Source organism: Miniopterus natalensis, chromosome 2 (genome assembly GCF_054644295.1).
Source record: "Miniopterus natalensis isolate mMinNat1 chromosome 2, mMinNat1.hap1, whole genome shotgun sequence".
In the NCBI taxonomy this organism is placed as follows: domain Eukaryota; kingdom Metazoa; phylum Chordata; class Mammalia; order Chiroptera; family Miniopteridae; genus Miniopterus; species Miniopterus natalensis.
In genome coordinates, this window is record NC_142082.1 from 136,537,901 (window position 1) to 136,555,557 (window position 17,657).

Here is a 17,657-nt window from a genome sequence, read left to right on the forward strand (position 1 = left end):
CTATATCTTTACATCATTAGCCACAGACTGGCCCCCGAGCCCCACAGCCAAAGCTTAGCCACTCAGTCTTGCTTGTCTCAGATCACCTCCACTGGAAACCAAGATCTCACTTGCTTGTCCTCCTCAGTGAAGGTGGTGTGGCTTGTCTGATGGGAACCTAGTTGTCGTTTAGGGAATTGCTGGGGTGCCATTCCCATTTCCCATCTAGTTCCTCCTGGCTGCATGTGCTCCAGAAAGTGCATTCCTTAGATGGAAGCAGGGTGGGGGTTGCAGGGGAGAAGCTTATGTGTGGTTAGTAAATGTTGAAACCCAAGGAAGCAAAGAAGCTGCACTTAGAAAACAATGTCTCCCAAATTTACAATAGACTCCCAGCCTCCAACAAGGCTGCCTTGGACAGGACAGGTAGCTTCCTACCATTGACCTATTTGCTATATTTCTTAATTTATATAAGCACTTAATTTCTTTAAATCAAGTAAACAGAGCTCTTTATCCAGTTCTGAAGAATGTACCCCAAGGGAGCTCCATTCAGGGATCAAATTTGAGTTTCCCATAGCTGGCACGTTTACATATAAGACAAATAAGGCAAACACAAATGTCCACACAAAGAACAAAATCCAACTTATGCTGAGCAGACAAGAAAACAACCAGACCAGAGATTGTCACCCAAGGATGTCTTGGATTGCCCCTCAGGTGTTCCTCAACCCTCCAGAGTGAGACCTAGTTCAGGCCCTGAATACAACGTCCTGGAGACAGTTCCTGCCCAACCAACCAGAAACCAAGCACACACCAGAACTGAAATTATCTCTGCAACAACCCTATACCCAAACTGGGAATAGAAGCTCTAATTAAAGTGGCCACTGGGGCTGACCTACATGCATCCCTTCCAAAGCGCTGAGTGAAACAGGTTCAGGTGCCCACTCTGCTTGGCTGTGGAGGCAGGCCAGGCACCAAGCAGGAGTTTCCCATAGAACAGATCCTCCAGCAGTGGAGACACAGACGAGGAGCCGCTGCTCTAGACTTCTTTGACAAGCATTCCCACCAGGCCAAAAAGGAGTTATTTTAAGAGAGTCCCATAAAAATAAAAAAAATAAAATAAAAAGTCCCATCTGAGTCAATAAGTTTGTTACCAAACTCAAGAGGCTTACTGCTTGGGGCGCTCTATCCAAAAACAAGACCTGGTTGTTGTAGTTTTATTTGCTTGCAGCAAGTGAAAAAGACAGGATGCATATCCAAAGCTCTGCCTCTAGGAAGGGAGGCTTATATACACGATTTGGTCAATTACATGTTGATTTCATCTCTGCAACTGGCTACACTTATCAGGGTTGATTCCTTTGAAGCTTATCCTGTTTATGTCTGAAAAATACTGTGCTACATTTTAGCATTTAGCAAGAATGGCATTTAGTAAGAATGACCCAGACAAACTATTTTCAACAGCTATGCCTCAAGAATTTTTAAAACATGCAGGACCTGAACTCTTTTCCCCGAGATTGTCAAATTTTAAAAATGACAGCAGCCAACACGACAATAGCCATCCGGTGTGAATAAATCACAATTATGCCTATTTTTGTCAGATTGGCGAAAAATATATTTTCTGGTGTGCTGCAGAATTTTAGCAATTAGTTTATGTGTGCTGTGAGATGAAAAAGGTTGAAAATCGCTGGCCCAGAGTCTTGAGACCCTTGTCCTATCTAACAGAAGGTCAAGTCTTTCTTGCATAGGCCTGTTCTATTCATTGCCGGACATTTAGTTTAGCTGACAGCTGCCCACCAGTTGCCAGCAGCTTTGCCAGTCATTGTGACCACCAAAAATGCCCCCAAGTACTTCCAAAAGCCTATGTAAGGCACTATCACTCATGCAAAAACCAATTCCCCAAGCCACACTGTAAGCCCTCTAATACTCAGCAATAAACCCCTAGAGTGGTTTCTGTGATCTACGATGAACCCTAAGACACAGACACACACACACACACACACACACACACGCACGAAAGAAGCTCTCACAAAAGACAAACTAGCAAACTAAGATGTCAAAGCTCATGATGAAAATGAACACCGGTCAACGCCTACAATCCCGATGAGAAAGAGGTTCTGGAAGAAAAGGGCAGAGAATGGCGTTGGGGGCCGAGCGTTGAGATGCCCCCAACCATTCAGAGGCGAAGGGCTGGGTGGGGCGGAGTGAGGGGTGTGGGGAAAAGGACCTCCCGCCGCCCGCTTCGCGCCCCCGCAGTGTCCTCGGCTCCCACCAGAAGGCGCCCGCATTCCCGGCGCACAGCCTAAGCCTCCATGGCAACGAGCCTGGAAGCGGAGCCGCCCCGGGCTGCGAGCTGAAGAGCGCGGCAGCCGCCTGAGCCCTCCCGGCGAGCGATCGAGGGGAGCCCTGGCTTTGTTCCAGGTGCGGGTATCTCAGCTACGTGTGGCGGCTTCTTGACTCCCTCCGCCACCCTGGCAGGAAACGCCCAGAACCATCCCAGCGCCGAGGTATCTACGGAGCGCAGGGAGTCCGGAGGCGGGAGGGGCCGGGCGCGCCGGGGAGGCAGGAGGATCCCGCAAGCTCTCGGGCTCCAGCTCGGCTCCACCGTCCGGCTGCCTCCAGCCCCATGAGGACCCTCAGGCCCGGGCTGAGAGCCTGGCGCAGCCCGGATCGAAATCTTACCGCGGCCTTAGAGCGTTAGACAGGTCAGTGCCCAGGCCGAGCGAGGGCGGAGCTGAAGGTGGGAGGAGGCGCAGTCGCCTGTCCACTCTGTGCCCGCGAGGCCACTCACCAGGTCACCTCCGCCGGGGCACCCTATAGCGCGGGCGTGATTCTGCATTTTTCATGACAGGCAAGGTGTGGAGCCGCCCTTTGTAGCACATCCAGGGCCAGGTGATGCTCGGACGGAGGAGTGGGGGGATGCGGGAGCTGGCGGCGGGGGGGGGGGGGGGGGGGACAGGATTGGGGACCTCGGCTGCTCTGATAAAGCGGGGTTCTTCTACTTATGCGCGGTCGCGTGGAAACCATCGCATCCAAAGGTCCCTCTCATCAAGATGCTGGGCCTTGGGTGTGAGAGGAAACCGAGATGCGGGAGAGGGCGAGAAGAAAGACGGCTGCGAGACACAGGCCGGGGGGACGAGGGGAGTGGTTAGGGGGACGATTCTCTGTACACCTCTTGGCGCAAAAAGGGGAGAGCGCCCCGGGAAGCGGGGGCGGGGGTAGCAAGGGTCTGTCCACGTGTTTTTCCTCACCTTTCTCACCCTCCCCCCTCCTCCCGCCCGCCCAGGATGCGGCTGGGCCGCAGGGCCCTCTGCGTTCTGGTTCTGCTGCTCGCCTGCGCCTCGCTGGGGCTCCTGTACGCAAGGACCCGGGACGCGCTGGACCTCCGGGTGCCTCTTGCGCTGTGGGCGCCCCTGCAGGGTCCCCCCAGGCCCGAGCTGCCAGACCTCGCCCCTGAGCCCCGATATGCCCACATCCCCGTCAGGATCAAGGAGCAAGTGGTGGGGTGAGTGCCAGGAGTAGTGGCGACAGTGCGTCTCTCACGGGAGGGGGGGGTGCTTTTGTTTCTTCCACTGCTGAGCTCTGATGCCTGGGTTTTCCCGGCTGGTCTGGTCAGGGGGTAAATTAGGAGGGAGAGGAAGCTACTTGGTCTGGGGCCAAGGGAAAGTCTGCCCTCCCTGAACCTTGTCATGGGGATGGGGAAGGGAGGGTGTGCAGTCAGGGAATGTCCCTGAAACACTTTTTGATGTCCTGATCATGTCCACATAAAGGAGAGTCCAAGTGGGGTCCTGAATGGTGGGTGGAAAACCCTGAAATCCTAGAAATTTGGCCCTGTTCTGCACCTCTATGAAATCCCAGTTTAGGGAATAGTTTATCCTATTTGTGGTCCCTCTTCCTGGGGACTACTGAGCAATGTTTAAAGGGATAGATATTGGATGGGCAGGGTTGAAGGGCCAAGGTCTGGGATGTTGTGTAACTGTTTGGTGGGATGAATGGAGCTGTGTTGCTGGGCACTGATGACCTTTCCTCCCTGCTCCAGGCTGCTGTCTGGAAACAACTGCAGTTGTGAGTCCAATGTGGGGAGCCTTCACCTCCCCTTCCAGAGGCAGGTCCAAGCCATTGACTTCACCAAGGCCTTTGACCTGGAGGAGCTGAAGGCTGCCTCTGCTTTGAGGGAACAGGAGTTCCAGGCCTTCCTTTTAAGGTACCAGCAAGAAAGGAAAGCATGATTCTGCAGGTGGAGAGCAGTAGGAGGCCTGGTGGTGGGTGGGACAGGAGAGAGAGCCCCTCTCCTCCTGACTTCTCCTCTGTGCTTCCCTTCCTCCACTGCCAGGAGCCAATCTGCTGCTGACCAGCTGCTCATTGCCCCAGCCAACTGCCCCCTACAATACCCCGTGCAGGGTGTGGAGGTACAGCCCCTCAGGAGCATCTTGGTGCCAGGTGAGGAGAAAGGTCCTAGGGGATGACCTAAACCACTATGGGAGTGGCAAAGCCTGAGCTTGGATGGGGAAGAATGAGGGAAGATTAGAGTGGGGGGAAGGGAACTTTTGATGAAAGGGGGACTTGAGGTCAGAAGGGGGTTCATGAGGTGGGAGATGGGGACAGAAGGGACTCTTGGGTTGCCAGGAATTGCAAAAGACTGTAACTGGAGAGGTTTGGAGAATAGAATCTATTTTTTGCAGACTGACCAAAGGTTAGGTGGATTAGGTAGGGGAGGCCATAGAAGAGCTACTGTTTTGACGGACAGGAGTTAAAAATCAGTTGTTCTAGGCTACTTCCCCTAGTGTGCCCAGCTGCCTCAGCAAGAGGGAAGGGAAAGAAGTCCTATGTTGTCTGTGATGAAAGAGGAATGAGAAAGTGATCAAAGCAGTCTGTGACTCTCATCCCCCTCCTTCCTCCCAGGGCTGAGCCTGCAGGCTGCTTCTGGTCAGGAGGTATACCAGGTGAGAAGAAACAGGAGGGCAGGGAGGCCAAGTGGGCATCATCAATGCTGGGAGAGAAACAGGGCTGACAAAGGAGGGATGGAGGAATCAAGCAGGCAAGAGGTAGGTCTGGGGGCTAAGGCTGCATTGTCCAATACCCACTCCCAGGTGAACCTGACTGCTTCCTTGGGCACATGGGATGTGGCAGGGGAAGTGACTGGAGTGACTCTCACAGGAGAGGGGCAGCCAAATCTCACCCTCACCAGCCCAGGACTGGACCAACTCAATCGGCAGCTGCAACTGGTCACATATAGCAGCCGAAGCTACCAGGCAAACACAGCAGACAAAGGTGCGAGGTGCTGGGCGGAAGTGGGGGCAGTCTGGGTAATCAGAGGGAACCCAGAAAGGCTGGATTGGGCAAATGGCAGAGGGTGTGGGAGACACTCGGGCAATGACCAGAGCTGCCCAGCCACACAATGGGTATTTCAGTTAGGCCAGCAGAGCCAGGGAGGGAGAGAAGAGGCCTTTGTTCATCTGGGGCCAAGCAGGCCAGAGGGAAACTTGAGCCTTGGGTGTGTCCCCTCTTCAGGCCAACCATGGGGGCCCTAGGAAGTGACCTGCCCCAGGAGCCAGAAGACTCAAGCTCTATTCCCAGCCCACCACTTACTACAGGGCAAAGGGCTTTATTTCCCAAAACTCCCACTTCAAGCAAAAGGGGCCTAACAGCCCTCTTGCTTCTCTCCAAGACCTGCTACACCAAACCTGCTCCCACTTTGGGCCTTTGCACTTGCCATTCCCTCTGCCTGGAATGCTCTTTCCCCAGATTTTTGCATGGCTGGCTCCTTCTTGTCATCTGGATCTCAGCTCAAATGTCTCCTCTTCACTATCACATTACTTGTCTTATTTTCTATTCAATATTTACCAGTATCTGAACTTTTCTTATTTACTTAACCTGAAACCAGACTGATTAGGTTTCTATCCCAGTTTTGTTGCTTAATAGTTGTCTAAATGTGACAGATTATTTAATTTCTCTGTGCCTTCTTTTTCTGTAGTAGGAATCTGCTTAATAAGACTATTGTGAGGATTAAATGAGTCTGTATATTTAAGGTAACTTAAAAAGTGCCTGGCCCACAGTAAATGCTCAATAAAGCTTAGCTTTTCATTAAATGTTTTCTTGTCTTTCTCCCATCGGTTAGAATGTAAGTTCCATGGGGGTAAGAACATTGTGTTCTTGACCATCAGGGCCTAGAAAGGTGATACATAGAATAAGCACTTAAATATTTATTTACTCAAAAGAGAATGCTGTTCCACATCTTATGTCCTTTTTTTCCAGTCCGGTTTTCCACCGAGGGACATGAAGCAGCCTTCACCATTCATATAAGACACCCCCCCAACCCTCGGCTGTACCCACCTGGGTCTCTACCACAGGGAGGTAAGGCTTATGCACGCAGGGACCTGGGTGCAGCCCCGGTGGGGTGCCAGTTGGGAGAGGGCTGTCGGGAAGAAGATGTCGTTTTGCTCCACATTATCCACTCTCCTTGTCTGCACCTAACCCTGCCACTCACCCCCAGCCCAGTACAACATTAGCGCTCTGGTCACCATTGCCACTAAGACCTTCCTTCGTTACAATCGGCTTCGAGCACTCATCGCCAGCATCCGCCGCTTCTACCCGACCGTCACTGTGGTCATCGCCGACGACAGCGACAAGCCAGAGATCATTAGCGGTCCCCACGTGGAGCACTATCTCATGCCTTTTGGCAAGGTGCGCAGCCATCCAGGCTGAACCGCGCCCCCGAGGGCGCCGGGAGGGGGCGCGCGCGCTCAGTCTGCAGGCTCCGGAGTAGTGATTCCCGGATTATCTGCCTCAAAATCACCGGGGTGCCTGTTAACCGTGAGGCTTCCTGGAATGTAAACTCTGTGAAAAGCAGGAATCGTGTCTACTTTATTCGCCTTGCATTCTTAGAATGGTTATCACCTACTGGGTGCGTGATAAGTAACTGAACGAATGCACGCAGGAATTAAATGCACTCCAACACTCCCCTGAGCACGGACTCAGAACCTCTGACAATGGGAACCTATATTTTTTTACCTAGATCCCCCAATCCATAAGAACTCGAAGTTTGGAGGGGGATAAAGGCTGCTGAGAGGGATAAAGAGTGAAAAGGAACGGTGGCAGAGGGGTGCGCCCTACCTCTACAGCTTCACCAACCACACATACCCTTCCCCAGGGCTGGTTCGCAGGCCGGAACCTGGCCGTGTCCCAAGTAACCACCAAGTACGTGCTGTGGGTGGATGACGACTTCATCTTCACCGCCCGGACGCGGCTGGAGAGGCTCGTGGACGTGCTGGAACGGACGCCTTTGGACCTGGTAGGGGAGGGGCCGTAGAATGTGGGGTGGGAGAAAAAAGGCCTCCAGGAGGTTAACACTACGGCTGGGTAGTCGAGCCGGGCGCAGCCAGCCCTTGGGACAAGAGAGGAGGAGGAAGCGGACCCCGGGGCACTATCTCCGTCCTGAAGGGGCAGAGCAGAAAAGGATGGGGTAGGGGAACCCCCAGGGAGGAGGGGGAGCGCGGGGCAGACGGAGCACAGACCTACCCCTTCCAGCCGCCGCCCCTCCTGGTGCTACCCTCCCACTCTTGGCAGGTTGGGGGCGCGGTGCGCGAGATCTCCGGCTTCGCCACCACCTACCGGCAGCTGCTGAGCGTGGAGCCCGGCGCGCCGGGCCGCGGGAACTGCCTCCGGCAAAGGCGTGGCTTCCACCACAAGCTCCTCGGCTTCCCAGGCTGCGTGGTCACCGACGGCGTGGTCAACTTCTTCCTGGCACGCACCGACAAAGTGCGCGAGGTCGGCTTCGACCCACGCCTCAGCCGCGTGGCGCACCTGGGTGAGTGGCGCCCCCTTCTGGCAGGGTTCCCAAGTTAGGCGAGGTTCCGTGCAGCAGGGCGCGGAGGGCGCCGCGGGCTCCTCCCCGCGCACCCCCAGAGCCCGCGACTGCCGCCTGGTTCCCCTAGAGCAGTCTGCGAAGATTTACCAAGACCTGCTGGGGCAAGAGACAGAGCTCCCGCCTGCTGGCCTACACACCACCGAAACCATCACACCCAGCGCAACTGCTGGACTTCCCTACCACAGTCACCGCCACCTCTACCCCACTCCCAGCCACTTCCCCTGGTCCTTAGAGATGGAGTCTTTGCATGTGCACCCTCCATTCCTCAAATCTCAGTTCTCCCTAAGGGTTGGCCTCTTGCACCCTCAGGACCCTTCATTGTGTACTTCCCTTCCCTCCCCAGAATTCTTCCTGGATGGACTTGGTTCCCTTCGGGTGGGCTCCTGCTCAGATGTTGTTGTGGATCACGCATCCAAGTTGAAGCTGCCTTGGATATCAAGGGACGCTGGGACAGAGACTTATGCCCGGTACCGTTACCCAGGATCACTGGACGAAAGTCAGGTGGCCAAACACCGCCTGCTCTTCTTCAAACACCGGCTGCAGTGCATGACAACGGAGTGATGGCCACACAGGGCCTTCCAGCTGTCAGGCTGGGCCTGCTTCCTTGTCCCTGCCAGGAATTTCTAGCAACCCCACTACCCAGTGACCACTTCACTGACTGTCCCCAACCCCCTTCAGAACCTGATCCCAAATAGGGGCTTGTCCTGGTGACACTTCTGTTTGTGAGTGCCCAGGGGCATGATGGAGCCATAACTTGTCCCACAGCCAGTGCCAAGTCCTCCCTCCACCCCTTCTCATGGAGGTGGGGAGTCACTTTCCAAGTGCCAAAGAGCCCAAAGGACTCTAAGAACCTAAAGTAGAAACACTCATCTCCTGGGGACTGAGTGGGTGGGGAAGCCCCCAGTGTGTATTCCCAGGGCTGTATCCCCTCCCTCATCTCTGGATCCAGGACTGTGCATCGGCTGCAGCCCCACCCCCATGGAGAGAACTGGTGACCCGCCCGGGTGAGGGCGAGTGAACACACAGGTGAAAGCCATTTTTAGTTGTGTCTCTGCAATACTGTGGGCATGGAGAAAGGTGGCACCAGGGGCCAGTGTGCAGACACCCAGACTCACTTTATGAATCCCAGAGGCTCTCAGCTTCATTTTATTAGTTACATTAAATAAGGGGCTCAGGAGCCAAGGCCCTCCTCACACACATATTGTTGGGCCTTCCATACTCCAAGTGACCAGATCAGACCCATACTGTGCAAGTCTTTGGACCAGTGAGCTCCTGGAAAAGGGGAGGAACAAGTCAGGAATAGATTAAGTACCCCTCCCTTCCTTATCCAGGATTTGGCAGTCCTCTGAGGGACACACCACCCCCTTTGGGACCTTCAGTTCCTCAGTTCTTCATCCATAGCTGAGCCCATTCTCTTCGCTTAGTCTTTATTTTAAATCCTCACCCAGAATATGTTTATTGATTTGAGAGAAAGAGAAGCATCAATGTGACAGCGAAATATCCATTGGTTTCCTCCCATATGTGCCCTGATCAGGGACCGAACCTGCAACCTCAGTATGTGCCCTGACCAGGAATCTAACCTGTAATTTTTTTGGTGTACAGCAAGGCGTTCCAACCAGCGGAGACACCCGGCCAGAGCTCCCTGGCTTAGTCTTGATAAATTAACTAATCATTTCATATTCACCCCTTCCTCCCTCTTCTCCCTCAGCCCCCTTCCCAAATCCCTCTGCCTGGATCTTTAGTCTGCCTCGCACCCTGCTTGCTACAGCCCAGTACCCCCTGGCTTCCACTCCTGTTGCTACTGCCCCCTCACCAGTCTCTCCAGGGCATGAGCAGCTGCATCCTGGACACTCACAAACAGCTGCTCTGGGGTCACTCTGTCCAGGAGTCCTGCCTGGGTCAGTGTCCCCAGCACTGAGGCTGTGTGGAGAGGGGGTCAGGCTCTCAGGTTCTAAGTCCACAATGTGTCCTCTCCTCCCGCCCCAAGTGTCCAGCCATTCCTGTCTCCAGGTCCCTCCATACTCCACACCTCTCACCATTACACTGAGCCAGGAGAAGGTGGATCCCAGCGTCTCGGCATCTGCTGGCCAGCTGCAGAGGTGGGGCAGTGGGTTAAATCCTACATCAGAGAGTATGCATGAGATGATAAGGGGAGTTTCTCCTCAACCCACCCTCTTCCTCACCTGTACCACTTCTCTGGCCCCAGCAGCATCTGCAAAGGTGACACCACTGCAGTCTAGGATCACCACTCTGACAGGCTCAGCAACTAGGGTGGGAGAAGGCAAGAGTACCCAGATGCTCCCATGGGTTATGCCCAAAGCTTCCTCCTTGTCATCCCGTCTCACCTGCATCAGATGGGCCATCTATCCTTGGAGTCTCCTGTGAGGAGGAAAGGGTAGTCACCGCTTGTGAGGCACAAGAATGAACATGCACACCTTGAGCACAATGATCCCCCTTAGAAACCCACCTGCCTCCCACTTGCAGAGAAGCCCCACTTCCCTTTGACCAAGTCCCTCACCTTGCTTCTTCCAAGCCCCAGATGCCACTCTAGGTTACGGCGAAACTGTCCACGGGTCCCAAAGTAGAGAGGTGTTGGATAGCTCAGGATGCAGAGCCCTGGGACCTGGAGGAGCTAAGGGGTCAGATAGTCAGAGAAATATCCAGGTCTAATCTTCCCTTCCTGCTTTGGCTGTAGCTCACCCACCTTGTGGCTGTCTTTGAGTGGCCTGTAGAGCTCTGTTCCCTCAGCTAGTCCAAGTGCCACACACTGCACCCTAGGCAGGAAGCTGGGGTCAGATTCTCAGCCTGGCCAGACTGAAAAGTCAGCCCAAGCACTCTGTTCTCTCCCCTCCCCTCACCTGGACTCCCCTCATCTCTACTCCCACCTCTGGGTGCGGCAGACCACAGTCATCATGGAGAAGACCACACCTATGGCCAGGCCCAGGTCCACACTCAGGGTCACTACAGCCACCCATGTGACCATCCACACAGCCTGCAGGACACAGATGGAAGTGAAATGCCCAGAAGAAATGCCAGGCCATCACTGCTAAGGAAAAGGGTCCAGGGGCAGTGACTGCCAGGGCAAGTGATGGGGAGGGATGGCCCAGGAGAAGGTAGAAAGACAGAGGAAGGGATAGGATTAACCCAGCAGCAGATACACACCAAAAGTAATGACCCTAGACCTTGTACCACCTGGGGAGTTAAAAAAGGTCAGGTCTGCAGGGCTTCAAACCCCACCCTTCACCTTGTTTTGGAGGAAAGGTATTAAGAGGTATGCATATTAGGGGTGGGTGGGTTACAGAATTTAGGACCAGGACAATTCGCTTTGATCCAGGACAGAGGCTGGGGATGCTGGGAAAATGGGAGGGGGCAATCTGGTAATGCTGCCATTTCTCACAAAGTCCATGCGGCTGATGCGCCATAGTTGTGGAAGTTCCTGCATCTGGAAGAACATCTGGCGCATGCTGGAGATGTTGATGCAGGCCAGGACAGCCTTGGGGCAGAGGACAGGAACTAACCACTCCAATATTCTGGAATATAGCCACCCCTCCCAGGCACACCCACACTTCCTCTGCTCCTTACCTTGGGCAGATAGTAGAAGAAAGGTCCCAGCCACAGCAGCACTGACAGGACAACTATGCAGGAGAAGAGGCCTGCCAGCTAGAGGGAAGGATCAGTGGAAGCAAAAAGGGAACCTCACCCACCCTCCTGTGAGAGGTGGTCTCCCTGCCCACTTGGCATCTTCCTCGAAAGTCTCTCTCCTCCCAAATCCCCTTCCACACAGATATTCCTCACTCCTCAGTGTGATAGTCTGCCATTCACACCTGCCCTTCCCTTTCCCCCAACTAAATGCCTCATTCACTAGTCTCCCCTAGATGAAGTTCAACTTCTCTATTTTTGTAACCCACCTCCATCTTAAAAGCCACTGTGGGATTACCCTAAAAACAGGCTAACCACATGCTTAGGGCACCAACCAAGTAACAGAAACCAAAAATATAAAAATATCGGGAAATTTTGATATGCGATATTTCTTTTCAAATGAAAATATCCTTATGGAAAAAAGTCAGAATTTTGTCTCTCAAATTTATTTTACAGTTTAGTATTGTTTTTACTTTGAACCACATAGGGGGCGCCATAAACTTTGTCAGTGCTTATAGTAAAGGTCTTCATGGAACTTGGTTCCCTTCTTTCTCTCCTACCTAGACGATGCCCTCCCCTCCCTCAGAGTCCCAGCCTCCTCCACATAGCAGTCACTGGTTTCTCCACCATCACCACCCACACACAGATGTTCCCCTGCCCTTTCTCCTCACTCAGGGGTGCACTCTTACCTGGGTGTTCCCACCAGCATCCACTAGTAGGCTGGTGGTGGCCAATGTGGCCGAGTTGGGAAAGCAAGAGAAGAGTGAGGAGATGAGGTTGGAGGCACCATGCGCAAAGAGCTCCTGGGGAGGTACAGCGAGATGAAGAGAGAGGCAAAGGCATGGGCAGGGGGGAACATTGGGGAGTTGTCTCCTGAATGAGGTTGGAGTCCTCAGTCGGAGTCACACCTGGTTGGAGTCAATAGTGTAGCTATACTTGTCTGCATAGATGGAGGCCAGGGAGGCGGACACAGCGAAAGTAACCAGCGCCATGGGCAGGGAGTCGTCCAGGATCCTAGGTAGCTCAGCCAGGTTAGGGAGGAGAGGCTGGGGAAATCTGGAGAGAGAGGGATCCATGGTAAGGATGGATTGGGTATAACAAGGATTCTAGGGAAGACAGAAGAAAAGGGGTGGAGCAAGACAAAAGGAGGTATTGGGTGAGAGAGGCGTGAGAAGAGAAAGGTGTTGTTCTTTCATTCTCTTACCCTGCAGGCAGCAGCCCCACTATCTGGACATTGTATCTTGTGTCCAGGGAAGAGGTGAAGCAGAGCACGGAGGCCAGGAGCACCTGGAGAAGAGAGCATATTAGGGCATGGAAGGAAATGGGCCCCGGGCAGAGGTTAGAAGGGCTCAACACGAGAGAAGATCAAAATGCAGGATTAGGTGGTTGCAGGAGCCTAGCAACTGGGGGAGCTGGGATGTGTTTGGGAGGGGTGCCTGACAACTAATTTAGAGTGAAGGAGGGTGGGGATGAAACGAGGAATGATACCTACCTGGGGCTATGGAGAGAGAGATGGATGGTAGGAGAAAGGGGGGAGCCTATGGGGGAGGGATGTGGGTATCTGGAGGCAAAACTGAGCCATTTTTAAGTAGGGAAGTTTGGCTATGTCTGGGGATATATAAGGTATCTGGAGATTTGGAACATTTATTTACTTGGGGAGAAAGAGAAATGTAGGTGGGCTTGGGAAGGGAAATAAGCTGAATGATCAGGCAAGGAGAGAGGCAGGAGTGGAGGTGCTGTGGCGAGCGACACCGCACCGGAGCGCTGTAAGGAGGAAGAAGGCGTTCTAAGAGGTGTAGAGCGGACTCCGAGAGAGGAGTGGAAGTGTGTGGGTGGGGATCCCGGAGGGTCAAAGTGTTCTAGGAAGAAGCCTAGGAAAGCACTTGTGTAAGCAGGACCTCTGGGCTGTGACCTCTCTGCATTCCACTAGGGGGCGGCAGCGGCCAGTTCCTGCGGGGTGGGCAGGGCCTGGGAGGTGCAGAGGGCGGGTACCCAAGAGCGGTCCTCACCATGAGGATTTCCCCTGGGATCGGGGTAGGTAGCCTGTCTCGGAATCTCACGTTCAATTCCTTGACCGGCACGAGCAGCGCCAGGCTGAGTGCGGAGATGGTCAGTTCGGCCGGATTGCTCCGGGGCAGCGCGGTCAGCACAGCGGCCAGCGTCTGCGGGCAGGGGCGGGGAGCAGAGGGCCCGGAGCCAGAGGCGATTGGCCCCCGCGCAGATCCACCAGACCCAGGCAAGGCTCTCTCTCCCAGCTCCCATCAGGGCGTCTCACCCCTACGGCGACCCCCATTCAGGCTTTTGGTTCTAACCTTTCCTCGCCCCCCTCGCCCCGTTACACACTCTCTCTCCACCCGTCCTTCGTTCCTTTTCCGGTTGCCCTCCCCCCGGGACCGCTGGAAGCCTCTTTACCGCGGTCCCCCCTCCCCGACCCACCTTGAAGAGAGCGAAGCAGCCGATCTGGCGCGGGAGGGGCAGCCCCAAAAGGCCCGGCAGTTGGGAAACGAGCACGTGCAGCGCGGCCCCGCTGGTCAGTGCTTTAACCACTGGCTCGGACAGAAAGGTGGACAGGACACCCAGCTGCAGCGCGAACATCCCCAGCTGCGAGGGGGAAGATGCCCAGTCACCGCCCGAGGAGGAGCGGGCCAGCTGGAGCGCAGTGCGCCGGCTTCTCCTCGCACCTCTCCGCCCTCGGCCGGCGCGGGAGACTCGTCCCACCTTTCCCGTGGCCCAGTTACCCCGGGCCCCCCGCGTGGGTCCCCCAGAGGCCTCCCTCACCATCAGCGCCCCGCTCCCAAAGGCCAAGGCCGCAGCTGCCCCAACCCGCTGAGCGTCCAATTGTTCCCTCTCGATTCCGCTCAGGTTCCCCCCGAGGGGTTCGGGCACCAGCCGCTCCACGGCCGAGCCCGTCATGAGGCTGAGCACCGCGAACGTTCCTAGGGTCGGAGAACAGACGCAGAAATTACCAGTTGTGCCGCCTGGGGCGCTTTCGGCCCAGGCTGCGGCCGTCAGACCTCGCTCCCTAGAAGGCAGCTGCCCGGGTGAAGACCACGGGTCCGAGCCGGTGCCGAAGCCGAGAACACGTGGTGAGGGAGGTTAGGAGAGGGCACCTGCAGGCAAAAACTGTCCCCAGGCTGCATCGCTGCCCCTCCTGCAGACACCCCGCGGACTGCGTGCTCCTTCGGGTGACTGCGCATCTCTTCTCCCCTCTTCCAAGGCCCAGAAATGTTAACCAAATTTCATGGGGAGAAAAAAGTCCCCAATTCTTTGCACCCCTAAGAAGCATTGCCTAGGTCAGAGGGTCATGGCAGGGGAACGGTGGTGAGCTGGGGAATAAGAGCTAGGGAGCTTAGGAGAGTGGAAGCCTCAAAGCCCGGTTCATTTCACCCCACGGAGAAGTCACTGGGTCACTCACCTGTGGACAGGTGTCTTCCGGTGCCCAACAAGGTGTAGATGAGTATGGGAAAGAAAGACGTGTAGAGGCCGAACACTGGGGGCACTGAGGTCAAGAGGGCGAAAGCCATGCCTGGGGAGAGGTGGAAGGAAAGATCTTCTGTTGGGGTAGAGGGATGGAGGGTGCCCATCTTCGGGACGCTGCCCCCTTCCTGCGCTCCTAGAGGCTGGCAAGGAGACGCTAAACCCTGTCTCACGAGGGAACTGAGGGGTTAACGGCCTGGTGGGAGGTCTCTGGGTGGACAAAGTCACAGATCCGTGTCGGCGGAGTCCTGGGGGGCAGGCGTTGTGCTTCTCTCCAGTTCCTTGAGCCAGAACGAGTCCGAGACTTCTCGCAGGATTGCGCAGATGAGGGCAGCTGGGGGTGGGGATCTGATGGAGCTCCACAGTCCTTACCCAGAGCTTGTCTCTGGTCGCTGTCTCCCAACCTTCAACCGCAGTCACCCACCACCTCGCTCCCGGATTCCCAGCCCCCTGGGTCTCCCGGAAACCCTCTAGAGCTCGAGCCCCTAACAGGGTGGTGTTGGGGCCGCTCACCCTGGGGCACGTGCACAATGCCCACGGTCACTCCAGCCACCACATCCCCAAGTAGCCAGGCCCTCCAGCGGTAGTGGGGCAGCCAGCGCAGCGGAGGCAGCCGGGCCAGCAACCAGCGCCACGCCCCCGGTCCCGAACAGGCGCGAGCCAGCCGCTTCCACAGTCTGCACAGCCCGGCCCAGCGGGACCCCGCGAGTGGTTCCCGCTCCTGCTCTGCGCCCCCAAAGAGCTGCTCGAACCGGGCCTCCGTGAGAGGTTCCCTGAGCTTGGCGCCCAGTGGGGACTTACAGTCGGAGGCCTCTCCTGGGCTCGAGCAGGTCCTGGCGCCCAGTAGCCCACTCATTTTGCCCTTGGCCACATCCAATTCCAACCCAGTCTTAAATAGCCCTCCGCCGGCTAGCCCCGAGTCCCGCCTCCTTGAAGCAGGGCCCAATCCGGCCCTGGAGGGCGCCCTCTCCAGGGGACCTTGTACAAGCAGGAAAGAGCTGCCGCTTGGGGAGGGGGCGTCTCTGTGTTAGGCGTTTCCTCAGGCGTCCTTGGCCAGATAGCGCGCCCTGGAGTCTGCTACGGAGGTGGCTGTGGAAAGCTTTAGGGACCAAAGAGATAGACCAACAGGCAAGCGCACCCTCAACTCCCCACCCCCACTATTTACCACTCCTAAGTCTTTTCACTCTCCACCTCTTCACTGAGTTCTCTTAGAGTCTACACTTTGGGCCAAGACAGAAGCTGACTCCTCTAGGTTCATTTCTAGAGCCACTGCATTCCCCGCCTGAGCTAGGAAGTTTAGCAGGTTCAGACCCCAGTCCCTCCTTTCCCCAGACCCAAATTCTCTTGGTACACAGGTTGCCCCTAAGAAAGTGTAAGGATGTCTGGCTGACTTTTTCAGTTTCACAAACAACTGAGATGGGAAGCAGCTGTATGTATTAGACAGGATGACAGAGAACCACTACCCCACATCTCAGCAGGGAGAGCCTGGGCCTAAATCCCCAGTTCAGAGCCTCAGGGGAAATACTGAACTGATAGGAAAATTTTATTTTAGTTCTTAGAAGCCAAAAAAACCGGAAACACCATATATTACATTCAAGTACAAATCACAAAGTAGGCACTCAAAAGCACGTTTGTGGTTATATTAAATACAAAAAGGTCTCCCACCCACCCACCTCATGTACACCTAAAGAGAGAACAAAGGTTCTGAGCTCCAGAATCCTGCTATTTACCTCATCCCCTCCTCCACTTACAAGAATCCTCAGCACCCCTCCCCATCACCCTCTGGTCCCCAGTCCCTGACCCCAAAGTCCTAGGGGTGGGGTACAGTGAGGGTGGGTCTCCCTTCTTCAATTCCTTCTATTGTTCCCCAGAAGTCTTATCTGGGCTGTACGTCCTGTCTCCCCCTTAAGAGGTCCCTCCCCCCATTGTTGGTCAGAGGGACCTCAGGCCCAAAGGGAGGCTCCAGCTCCTCCTCACCACCCCTCACCCCAGCAGTCTATTGTCTGCTGAGGAAGCCCAAGTACACGTGACCAGGCCCAGGGGACAAATGGACAGTGGACAAACCGATGACCAAGGATCCAGGACAGGGAATCTGGACATGGATCTCTGCACGTTCGGTCTTCTCTGTCCCAGGGGCTGTCCCAGAAATTGGGAGGGGTAAAGACCCCTTTGGCCTCTACACTCTTGGGTCTATGGCTTGAAGAGAAACCCATTCCTGCTCAGTATGGATATGCCTTATGACTTTCCAGACAGCAAAAATAAGAAGACCCAGAGCCAGAAGGGGCCATAGTCTCCAGCATCCTCTCCACCTTCCCATTCTCCCTCAGCTGAACATGGAAGCCTCAGAAGGAAAGGTACGTTGGGCATTTGGTACTTTAGAATCTGGGTTTTAGGGGAATGGTGGAAAGTCAGACTCCACTGGGCTTTCTAGTGGGTTCTAGAACAGAGGCCAGATGGGAGGGGAGGAAGGGCTGCGAGGGAGGGAAGGAAGGCGGAGGATTCATCAAGGATCTAGGGTTTTCCAGTGGCCCCAAGCCCCAGGTCTGGACTGAGAGAGAGCAACGTCTTTTATCTTACAGCCTGTGCCTTTCTCCTTTCATCAGACCTCTGCTCAAGCTGATCTGAGAGGCCAGCTGGTCTCTTCCATACCATTTCACCCCACTTACCCCTACTGCAGCCTCCCCTTCCCTCTGCCAAGACAGTA

The 17,657-nt window shown here is 55.1% G+C and overlaps 2 protein-coding genes across 6 annotated transcripts; one reads left to right on the top strand and one right to left on the bottom strand.

The window, feature by feature from the left end:
• Positions 1-3,257: 3,257 nt before the first annotated feature.
• Positions 3,258-8,398, top strand: B4GALNT1 (beta-1,4-N-acetyl-galactosaminyltransferase 1). Of its 5 annotated transcripts, none has more exons than XM_087813883.1 (10): positions 3,258-3,475; positions 4,010-4,174; positions 4,304-4,410; positions 4,873-4,913; positions 5,061-5,241; positions 6,226-6,351; positions 6,464-6,654; positions 7,121-7,261; positions 7,537-7,777; positions 8,181-8,398. In XM_087813883.1, the coding sequence occupies exons 1-10, from the start codon at positions 3,258-3,260 to the stop codon at positions 8,396-8,398; spliced, it is 1,629 nt and encodes a 542-aa protein (XP_087670009.1). The 5 variants fall into 5 exon arrangements, with proteins under 5 accessions (XP_087670009.1, XP_087670008.1, XP_016079920.1 ...); XM_087813882.1 differs by having other exon boundaries at positions 6,226-6,324; positions 7,498-7,777; XM_016224434.2 differs by having other exon boundaries at positions 6,226-6,324.
• Positions 8,399-9,028: 630 nt separating this feature from the next.
• SLC26A10P (Solute carrier family 26 member 10) lies at positions 9,029-15,809 on the bottom strand. The gene is made up of 18 exons (XM_087813886.1): positions 15,467-15,809; positions 14,892-15,002; positions 14,255-14,412; positions 13,913-14,077; positions 13,486-13,638; positions 12,681-12,763; positions 12,385-12,532; positions 12,166-12,279; positions 11,420-11,497; positions 11,235-11,330; positions 10,723-10,829; positions 10,542-10,611; positions 10,356-10,469; positions 10,183-10,216; positions 10,021-10,103; positions 9,874-9,928; positions 9,651-9,757; positions 9,029-9,109 (listed from the first exon to the last, which is right to left on the bottom strand). The coding sequence occupies exons 1-18, from the start codon at positions 15,807-15,809 to the stop codon at positions 9,071-9,073; spliced, it is 2,058 nt and encodes a 685-aa protein (XP_087670012.1). The 3' UTR covers positions 9,029-9,070.
• Between the last annotated feature and the right edge of the window lie 1,848 nt (positions 15,810-17,657).

Excerpts from the sequence above, each read along its gene's own strand:
- SLC26A10P (XM_087813886.1), bottom strand. The coding sequence starts at position 15,809 with ATGAGTGGGCTACTGGGCGCCAGGACCTGCTCGAGCCCAGGAGAGGCC. Across the intron at positions 14,413-14,891 it reads CGGAAGACACCTGTCCACAG|GAACGTTCGCGGTGCTCAGC; the intron begins GTGAGTGACCCA and ends CTCCGACCCTAG. Across the intron at positions 13,639-13,912 it reads GCTGCTTCGCTCTCTTCAAG|ACGCTGGCCGCTGTGCTGAC; the intron begins GTGGGTCGGGGA and ends CCCTGCCCGCAG.
- B4GALNT1 (XM_087813882.1), top strand. The coding sequence starts at position 3,258 with ATGCGGCTGGGCCGCAGGGCCCTCTGCGTTCTGGTTCTGCTGCTCGCC. Across the intron at positions 4,914-5,060 it reads CTGGTCAGGAGGTATACCAG|GTGAACCTGACTGCTTCCTT; the intron begins GTGAGAAGAAAC and ends ACCCACTCCCAG. Across the intron at positions 5,242-6,225 it reads GGCAAACACAGCAGACAAAG|TCCGGTTTTCCACCGAGGGA; the intron begins GTGCGAGGTGCT and ends CTTTTTTTCCAG.